Source organism: Oncorhynchus clarkii, unplaced genomic scaffold (assembly GCF_045791955.1).
Source record: "Oncorhynchus clarkii lewisi isolate Uvic-CL-2024 unplaced genomic scaffold, UVic_Ocla_1.0 unplaced_contig_12995_pilon_pilon, whole genome shotgun sequence".
Taxonomy (NCBI): domain Eukaryota; kingdom Metazoa; phylum Chordata; class Actinopteri; order Salmoniformes; family Salmonidae; genus Oncorhynchus; species Oncorhynchus clarkii.
The window spans coordinates 4,031-14,969 of record NW_027259715.1 but is presented as its reverse complement, the minus strand read 5'-3'; the positions used below and the strand labels follow the sequence as shown (position 1 = coordinate 14,969).

At 42.5% G+C, this 10,939-nt stretch overlaps 1 protein-coding gene across 1 annotated transcript; it reads left to right on the top strand.

The window, feature by feature from the left end:
* The first annotated feature begins 2,510 nt into the window (after nucleotides 1-2,510).
* On the top strand, nucleotides 2,511-7,465 carry LOC139400760 (DNA-directed RNA polymerase III subunit RPC4-like). The gene is made up of 5 exons (XM_071145409.1): nucleotides 2,511-3,356; nucleotides 5,531-5,577; nucleotides 5,674-5,819; nucleotides 5,936-6,060; nucleotides 7,241-7,465. The coding sequence occupies exons 1-5, from the start codon at nucleotides 3,186-3,188 to the stop codon at nucleotides 7,463-7,465; spliced, it is 714 nt and encodes a 237-aa protein (XP_071001510.1). The 5' UTR covers nucleotides 2,511-3,185.
* The last annotated feature ends 3,474 nt before the right edge of the window (nucleotides 7,466-10,939 follow it).

Here is a 10,939-nt window from a genome sequence, read left to right as displayed (position 1 = left end):
GGCTGCAACACATGACCACACAGCATGGCAGCAACACATGACTACACAGCATGGCAGCAACACATGACCACACAGCATGGCTGCAACACATGACCACACAGCATGGCTGCAACACATGACCACACAACATGGCTGCAACACATGACCACACAGCATGGCTGCAACACATGACCACACAGCATGCAGCAACACATGACCACACAGCATGGCTGCAACACATGACCACACAGCATGGCAGCAACACAACATGACCACACAGCATGGCTGCAACACATGACCACACAGCATGGCTGCAACACATGACCACACAACATGGCTGCAACACATGACCACACAGCATGGCTGCAACACATGACCACACAGCATGGCAGCAACACATGACCACACAGCATGGCTGCAACACATGACCACACAGCATGGCAGCAACACAACATGACAACAACATGGCTGCAACACATTACCACACAGCATGGCTGCAACACATGACCACACAGCATGGCAGCAACACATGACCACACAGCATGGCAGCAACACATGACCACACAGCATGGCAGCAACACATGACTACACAGCATGGCTGCAACACATGACCACACAGCATGGCAGCAACACATGACCACACAACATGGTAGCAACACAGCATGGCAGCAACACATGACCACACAACATGGTAGCAACACAGCATGGCAGCAACACATGACCACACAGCATGGTAGCAACACAACATGGTAGCAACACAGCATGGCAGCAACACAACATGACAACAACATGGTAGCAACACAACATGGCAGCAGCACAAAACATAGTACAAACATTATTGGGCCCAGACAAAAGCACAAAGGGCAAGAAGGTAGAGACCATGATTGAGTCTTTGAATGAAGAGATGGAGATAAACTGTCCGGTTTGAGTGTTTGCTGCAGCTCGCTCCAGTTGCTAGATGTTTCAAACTGAAAAGAGGAGCGACCCAGGGATGTGTGTGCTTTGGGGATCTTTAACAGAATGTGACTGGCAGAACGGGTGTTGTATGTGGAGGATGAGCGCTGCAGTAGGTGTCTCAGATAAGGGGGAGTGAGGCCTAAGATGATTTTGTAAATAAGCATCACATCTGTTGGTGCATTGTTGTTTCCATAGTTCCACCATCAGGACAAATTGGACCCATTCCAGTTGGATGAATACATTTGTACTTTATACCGTGCTTGCCAAATATCAGAACTCAGCATCAAACAGATCATACGAAATGCCCATTTTGGACCTTTTCTTAATTACTTTAAAATTCTACTTCACCAAAACCGCTGGACTGATCAACACCCAATTTGGTATGTAGCAGCTATCCACGGACATCTTTAAACACAGTATTTTCCAAGGCTCTACATCAAACAACATGGCGCTACAAGCCAATAAACTTGCATGACATTTTTTCCTGTAAAACAGCACCACCATGTGCCGAACTGAACCATACTTTACAACTTAGCTGGACTGACATCCCTGCTGGTTAGAGCGCCACCGTGTGGTCAATCTAAATGTGCTTACATATGTTGAGTTTTGACAGTGTACCAATTTGTCACAATACGAATATCCTTGTCTGATTTGTATGCATTTATGTGTGAGACCACACCACATGAAAATTCATTGGGAAATAGCGGCCATGTTTTTGTTACTAGTATGGAAATGATTGTGTTGATAAACCTTGGTCCACACATGCCACATGTCAAGTTTTGTGCAGATCTGTCAATCGGTGCGAGAGGAGTAGTTTCAAGTGATTTTCACAAAATTCTAAATGGTGGAATATCCATCATGGCGGACTTTATGGGTTCCTGAGGGAAATTTGTTCCTTGTGAGGAGAGGGACCAATGGACCAAATTTCATGACTCTAGTTCACACGGGATGACCTTTCAAAGTGAGCAAATCCTATTGATTGTTGTAGCGCCACCATGTGGCCAATTGGCATAGTATTGCATGAGAGCGTGTGGCCTTTACCACGTTGCACAGTCCTGGGCCTTATCATCTCACAGGAATTTGTATATTTTTCCACCAAAATGTCAGAAAAAGAAACATAACAATAATGAATTGGAACAAATACAATTGGGGTTCTATTCTACTATTTTATCAGGTTACAACACCCATACAGGTTCAGTGATTAATTGCTATATTGTAATTACTTCGCCACCATGGCCTATTTATTGCCTTACCTCTCTTATCCTACCTCATTTGCACATGCTGTATATAGATTTTTTTTCCTACTGTATTATTGACTGTATGTTTATTTATTCTATGTGTAACTCTGTGATGTTGTTTGTGCCGAACTGCTATGCTTTATCTTGGCCAGGTCGCAGTTGTAAATGAGAACTTGTTCTCAACTGGCCTACCTGGTTAAATAAAGGTGTTCTCAACTGGCCTACCTGGTTAAATAAAGGTGTTCTCAACTGGCCTACCTGGTAGGTAAAGGTGAAATCAACAAAGAAAAACACAATACAGCTATTCTTCTGAGACCGAATAAACACTGCCACCTTGTGTTCAGATAATGGAATCACGTGAAGACATAACAAAGCAGAATAAACGGTGCTGATGTGATTAACTCGGGGAACCGAATGAGCGATTACCGTCTATTGTGAAGTATCCTATATTAGTAAGAACTAGCGCGTGGAATGTAGGTTGTGTTTACTGAAGTGTCGCTCAAGTGATCAGGTAGTAAGTTACTTTGTATCAAGGATGTAGCCAACTGCTTTTTACCAAGGCCTTGTACGCAACACCTACAATATTCTTTCCAGGACAGACTGTTGGATTTGGATTGTATAAGGCTGCTGTTCAGTCGCTGTTTTTGCTCAGATGTGCCCAGACATTACGGACAAGATGGACGCTACAGTTTCTGGAGGCTTACAGTACAATAACAGTGTTGTTTGAACACCGATATCCGTGTTTACGGAGGGGATACCTGCATTCTCTGACTTCACAGTAAGAAGGCCTATTGTTAATTCACATATCATATCTGTTTATTAGGCTATTGGACAGCGCGATGAAGAAGAAATAGGAATTCGGTTCAAATATTGTTTATTCCAAATCGGAGTTATGCTGCCATTTCATTTGTAGGCTTCCCCGTCGAATAAAGGGTGTAGGTTTAGTATAGCCTTCAACCCCTTAATACTGTATTGTCACAAAGCCGTCCGTTCCAGCCAGTGATTAGCAGAATGACTGATCCAAGCAGCAACACGGACTTTATGGCTGGCTACTCCGGTATCACCAGACCAAATGTAGCTGGCAGTGGGTTACCTCATCGGGCGGTGCTGAACTCCCCCCCTCCTCCAGGCAGACTGACGTCTCTGCGGTCCCGAGACCTGACTCTGGGCGGGTTCAAAAAGGTGATACCCAATGGAAACGCTCATACTGTATATCAAAGACTACGTACTCAACCCATAGAGATAGATAGAGGACTCATCTTTGTATCTGTGCCATCAGGGCCCTGCTCCAGGCACACGTAAAATTAGCGGTCTCAATTAGCCATGTGAGAAGAAAATAAATTGAATTGATAAATTGTCTGGATAGACTATCTAAACTAATCGTAGCCAATGTTTTTATTTTTATTTTAAGTCAGTGAAGAACAACATTTTATTTTCAATGACAGCCTTGTTCAGGGGAAGAATGACAGGTTTTTACCTTGTCAGCTCAGGGATTTGATCTTGCAACCTTTCGGTTACTAGTCCAACACCCTAACCACTAGGATACCTGCCGCCCCAGGTATACCTACCAGGCACGCAGGGCACATGAAGAACTACAGGAAATTAGCTGTAAAACTGCAACAACTAAAAATGGCTCTGCCCCAGGCAAAACGTGTAGAATTGCATGAAATGTGTTATAAAATTGAAAAAATGTCTCTCTGCCCCATGCCAAAATGTGTAGAACTGCAGAAAACTTGCTTTAAAACTGCAACATTATCTTCACCCCATGGCAAAAGGTGTAGAATGGCAGGAAATGTACTTTAAAACATAAATATATCATCTCCACCATAAAGTGGGGGGCCACTAAAATGTAAATGTATTTAACCTTTATTTAATTAGGCAAGTCTGTAAATAAGAACGTGTTCTTAACTATGACAGCCGACCAAAAGGCCTCCTGCGGGGATGGAGGCTGTGATTGATATAGATAGATAGAGATATATATATATATATATATATAGAACAAAAAACACATTGAGACAAGAGAGACAACACTACATAAAGAGAGACCTAAGACAACATAGCAAGGCAGTAACACATAACACAACATGGTAGCAGCACAAAAAAATGGTACAAACATTGGGCACAGAAAACAGCACAGAGGGAAAAAAGGTTGATCTTCTTTACGATTGGCTGAACCCTCCTGATGACCCAGTTGGACATGACTCCAATAGGATCAGCAGGAGGGATGAGCCAATTAAGTTGGAAGTCCCACCCAGTTGACCACATTAAAATGGTGGAAGCCCTCAAATTGTTCTGCCCATGCTAATCCCATAGATGGAACAAGACAGATATTTCACCTGATGTGTAAATGTGAAGCATCCGCTTGGCGTTTCCACTTACTACCAAATATGGTAGTGAGAGGAGGCCCAGTGGCCGGCAGTGGTAAAAGATGGATTTTCACTGACATTCTGCTAATTTTCTCATCGATGAAACATTTGATCTCAATACAATTTTCTGTTTCCAAAACAATAATTAATATGTTTTGAACAGAGTGGACTAAGTTTTGTAGACGTTACCATTTTTCAACATATAAAAATCGAGCCATGCGGGGAGAGGCGGCAGGGTGTCCCAGTTCCAAGACCAGTCACTGACATCGGACGCCAATGACGTCGGTGGACCGTAAAAGGGAACTTGGATCCGGGTTAAGCAGCAATGATATCATCCTTCGCCACCGTTATCTTACGAAATATAACTCAAACCAGTCGTGACGGTTCAACAAAACAACACATCATTTAAGTTTCTTTCCTGTGAATTTCTTAGTTACATAATTGTATAACTAACTAGCAAATTAGTTTTGAAGTTGAGGGTGCAGTATTTATTTTTGACAATGACGAACATGGCTGTTTAGCCAGGGAAAACAAGCTAGAGACATGATATAGCTGGGCGCACATGCACACCAGGCTATTTCAGAACAGATTGTAGTTTTTATACCCTGATATCAGGAGCTGTCGGGGAAAAGTTTGATTAAAGAATTCAGAGACAAAGGAATAACAGATGAGAAATATTTAAGGAGAGCGAATCGATATACTATGCCAAAATCAGCTGTCAATTGTAAAAGCTTAAAACGATGTCTGCGTGAATCTGAATCTAGAAAATGAATGGTGAAGTCTCTTCTGGACACGGTAGACTCATCGTCCTCACCACTCTATTGTAAGCACTACTAAATAACCAGTCTACAGTGAAACGGAAACACAGTGGGTGATGAACAAAAGCAAATATACAGCTGTCCAGTGTCCTGTCACAAACATTAAACAAAACAGTCATGATATTCAGATGACAAAATAGTAGAAATTAATAAATTGATATTTTTATTACAGAAAACCTTCGTACCCAATGTCCATTCTCTGAGGAAGAGTAAAGATGAGTGAGTGTCAACTGTATTGCTTGAAGACACATTCCATTAGACTACCAAGGATCCAGTTTAGAAGAATACATGTTAACATTGAACTCCTTCCCCCAGGTTAAAGGAAGAGGCCCATGTTGCACCAAAGAAGGAGAGAAGAGTGAGGGAGGAGAGGCACAGGGAGAGAAGAGAGCGCCCCCCTCAGATCATTCAGTCCCACTCCATCTTTGAACAGGGTCCTGCAGACACAGTAAAGAAACCAGGTGAATTGGACCTTCTCTGCCAGAAGCTGCCTTTACTGTGTGTTAAAGAGACAGGTTATTATTATGATCATTAGAAACACTGGATTCCAGTGTGTCCTGTCCTCTGTTCTGTGCAGGGGGGTGGAGAGGGACCGACCTTACAGACAGCAGATCCTCTCCTGTAGCTAAGTGTTTTAAGAAGGAGAGACGTGCCTCAGAAGAAAACGATAATGATATGTTACACAAGCTTCAACGGGATGATGTAAGTACAACAGCCTTAATGACTAGTCAACTTAAAGTAAAACAGCCTTAATCAACATACATGAAACCCCTTTGTAACTTGGAGAGAAAGTTAAATAGTAAATACAAGCCTGAGAACCAGTGGAGGAAAAGGACAAGAGAAAGGAAAGTTGGGTTTGCACGATGAAAATAAAACCTAATATAACTCAAACGGAAAGCATTTGCATTTTTGCGCAGTCCAGGCAGTGCTGAGAGGGATAGTTTGGCCTGCTATTTGTTCTGGTTCTGGTTGGATGTCTTGGGGAATTGGGAGGTAGGGAGCCTAAAGTAAAACAGCCTTAATGACTAGTCAACCTAAAGTAAAACACACAGCTTTAATGACTAGTCAACCTAAAGTAACAGCCTTAATGACTAGCCCCGTTCTTTTCTGTTCCGACCAGCAAAATAAAAGTTCTGAACTGGTTTGAACAAAAGAAAAGTACCAGTTTATATCGTTCCTTTTTAAACCTACTTCACCAATCATGCAGTGCAGGTAGAGCAGCTTGTTATGGAGTTGGAAAGCTATAGCTCAGTGAGTTGTTTACATGTGTGATAGACTAGTCAGGCGTGAGATGCAACTGAAATTTTGAATTAGGGCCACAGTATTATACCTACAGACGAGCGGCTTCTGGAGGAACTTTGAATGTCTTTGATCTTCAGAGTTGGTTTAACATTCGACCAGAGAAGCTAGCTAGTTAACAAGCTTGTGTGTGCAGAGCGGCACCAGAATGCAAATCACGTCTTACCTTTCTGTAGTTAAAAAATACAATGTGAAATGTGATAACTATAGTATCCTTAACTAGCATTGAAAAAGTGAATCCATTATTTTCTAATTAAAAATCTCTCCCCGCATCTTCATGCTTGTAACGTCAGTAATACTTTGGAGGGCGAGGGGCAGGTAGCCTACACGCACACACACTGGCAACAATTTTTAGCTGGCAGGCAGACACTGGAAGAAGTTTCTGATTAACAGAGGGATAATGTTATTAACTGGTTCCCATGTGTTTAACGTAACAGTTCTGTTCCGGAACAGTATAGATCACTTTCGTTCCCGGTTCTGATTCTGTTCGTAGAAACATTTCATTATTTCCATGAACCGGTTCCAACCCCTGGTTGAAATACATATATTTATTTAAACCGCACACTTTTCCCCCCCCATATAGTTTTTGGATGATCCTGGTTTGAAAAATGATGCCAAGAACAAGCCAATTCAACTGCCACTGTATCAATCTAGCAACTTCCTGATAACAGAGGCAACAACTCCATGTAAGTATATACAGTGCCTTCAGAAAGTATTCATACCCCTTGACTTATTCCACATTGTGAGATTTCAAAATGTATCAAATGAAATAGAAATATCAAGTTTACATAAGTATTCACACCCATGAGTCAATACATGTTAGAATCACCTTTGGCAGTGGGTAAGTGTCTAAGAGCTTTGCACAATATTTTCACATTGTGGAGTAACTACAATGTTGTTGATCCATCCTCAGGTCTACTATCAGCCATTAAAAACTCTTAACAGTTTTAAAGCCACCATTGGCCTTGTGAAATCCGAGTGGTTTCCTTCTACCCCAGCAACTAAGTTAGAAAGGACGCCTATATCTGTGTAGTGACTGGGTGTATTGATACACCATCCAAAGTGTAATTAATAACTTCACCATGCTCAGATATTCAATGTCTGTTTTTTACCCATCTACCAATAGGTGCCCTTTGAGGCATTGGAAAACCTCATTGGCCATTGTGGTTGAAATTCCCTGCTCGACTGAGGGAGCTTCCAGATAATTGTATGTGTGGGGTACAGAGATGAGGTAGTCATTAAAAAATCATGTTAAACAATATTCGACTATTACACTGAGTCTAATCAACTTTATTTAAAAAGCCCTTTTTGCATCAGCAGATGTCACAAAGTGCTTATACAGAAACCCAGCGCAAAACCACAAACAGCAAGCAATGCAGATGTAGAAGCACAGTGGCAAGGAAAAACTCCCTAGAAAGGCAGGAGCCTAGGAAGAAACGGGATGCTATTCTGGTTGTGCAGGTAGAGATGAGTACATGGCCATTAAGGCTAGATTGTTATTCAGGATGATCACAGATGACCAACAGGGTCAAATAAGTGGTTGTAGAGTGTGCAGCAGGTCAGCACCTCAGGAGTAAATGTCAGTTGATTTTCCATAGCCGAGCATTCAGAGGTCGACCGATTAATCAGAATGGCCGATTAATTAGGGACGATATCAAGTTTTCATAACAATCGGTGATGAGCATTTTTGGACACCGATCATGGCCGATTACATTGCACTCCACGAGGAGACTGCGTGGCAGGCTGACTACCTGTTACGCGAGTGCAGCAAGGAGCCAAGGTAAGGTGCTAGCTAGCATTAAACGTATCTTATAAAAAACAATACATCTTAACATAATCACTAGTTAACTACACATGGTTGATGATATTACTAGTTTATCTAGCGTGTCCTGCGTTGCATATAATCGATGCGGTGCCTGTTAATTTATCATTGAATCATAGCCTACTTCGCAAAACGGGTGATTTAACAAGCGCATTCGCGAAAAAAAGCAATGTCGTTGCACCAATGTGTACCTAACCAAAAACATCAACGCCTTTCTTAAAATCAATACACAAGTATATATTTTTAAACCTGCATATTTAGATAATATTGCCTGCTAACATAAATGTATTTTCACCAGGGAAATTGTGTCACTTCTCTTGTGTTCTGTACAACAGAGTCAGGGTATATGCAGCAGTTTGGGCCGCCTGGCTCGTTGCGAACTGTGTGAAGACTATTTCTTCCTAACAAAGACAGCCAACTTCGCCAAACGGGGGAGGATTTAACAAAAGCACATTTGTGAAAAAAGCACAATTGTTGCACGAATACCTAACCATAAACATCCACGCCTTTCTTAAAATCAGTACACAGAAGTATATTTTTTCAAACCTGCATATTTAGTTAAAAGAAATCCAGGTTAGCAAGCAATATTAAACTAGGGAAATTGTGTCACTTCGCTTGCGTTCGTTGCACGCAGAGTCAAGGTATATGCAACAGTTTGGGCTGCCTGGCTCGTTGCGAACTAATTTGCCAGAATATTACTTATGACATAACATTGAAGGTTGTGCAATGTAACAGGAATATTTAGACTTATGGATGCCACCCGTTAGATAAAATACGGAACGGTTCCGTATTTCACTGAAAGAATAAACATTTTGTTTTCGAAATGATAGTTTCCGGATTTAACCAAATTAATGACCTAAGGCTCATATTTCTGTGTGTTATTATATTATAATTAAGTCTATGATTTGATATTTCATAGAGCAGTCTGACTGAGCGGTGGTAGGCAGCAGCAGGCTCGAATTCATTCATTCAAACAGCACTTTACTGCGCTTGCCAGCAGCTCTTCGCTGTGCTTCAAGCATTGCGCTGTTTATGACTTCATGCCTAAGGGTTCCATAGCCGCAGGCAGAACAGCGGAAACTGGATCAGCAGCATGACCTGGAGGAGTGGGGACAGCCAGGAGTTGTCAGGCATGGTCCTGGGGCAGAGAGAGATGGCTGAATTAGAGGGAGCATACTTAAGATCACACCAGAGAAGATAGGATAGGACAGACTGACACTAGCCCCCCGACACTGGGGACTGAGGGGGGGCGACCAGGCAGGATATAAGCCCACCCACTTTGACAAAGCACAGAACCCCCCCCCCCAACCTCAGAGGGACATCAACGTACTACCCTGAGACAAGGTGGAGCCCACAAAGATGTCACCCAAGACCGGAGAGGAAGATCATGTCAGTGACTCAAACCACTCATGTCAAGTATAGTGAAAAAAGCTTGGCAAGACACAAAGCTGAACTCCTAGGGACAACATGGGAGAGCACTAGCCAGCCAGTGACTCAGTCCCCGTAATAGGGTCAGAGGCAGAGAATCCCAGTGGAGAGAGGGGAGACGGACAGGCAGAGACAGCTAGGGCGGTTCATCGCTCCAGTGCCTTGCCGTTCACCTTCGCACCCCTAGGCCAGACTACACTTAATCATAGGACCTATTGAAGAGATGAGTCTTCAATAAAAGACTTAAAGGTTGAGACCAGAGTCTGCGTCTCTCACATGGATAGGCAGACCATTCCATAAAAAGGAGAAGGCCCTGCCTCCAGCTGTTTGCTTAGAAATTCTAGGGACAGTAAGAAGCCCTGCGTGTTGTGACCAAAGCGTACGTGTATGTACGGCAGGACCAGAGAGATGGGTAGGAGCAAGTCTATGTATTGCTTTGTGGGTTAACAGTAAAACCTTGAAAATCAGCCTTGACAGGAAGCCAGTGTAGAGGCACTGGAGTAATGATCAAATTTGACGGTTTGAGTCAAGAGTCTAGCAGCTGTATTTAGTGCTTTATGCAGGTAGCCGGAGAATCGCAGTCTAATCTACAAGTGACAAAAACCTGGATTAGCTTTTCTGCATCATTTCATTTTTACAGAAAGTTTCAGATTGTCTGCCTGGACCAATTTTTGGGTTTCTAATCTCCAAAAGAATGTGGTGTCAAAAGTTGCACTAAAGCCTAGGAGCACAAGGACAGACAGAAAAGCCTTGGTCTGATGCTATTTAAAAAGGTAAATTTACCACCTACACAAGTGTGGTCTCAGTACTATGACAGGGTTTAAAAAGAGACTGGAGCGGTTCGTATACATTTCCTTCCTGAAGACACATTCCCATTTTTTTTTTTTTATGAATGGGAGATTCGATGTAGGCCGATAGTTTACATTTTTCTGGGTCAAGGCTTTATTACTGCCACTTTTAGTGAGTTTGATACACATCCGGATAGGGAGCCATTTATGATGTTCAACATAGGAGGGCCAAGCACAGGAAGTA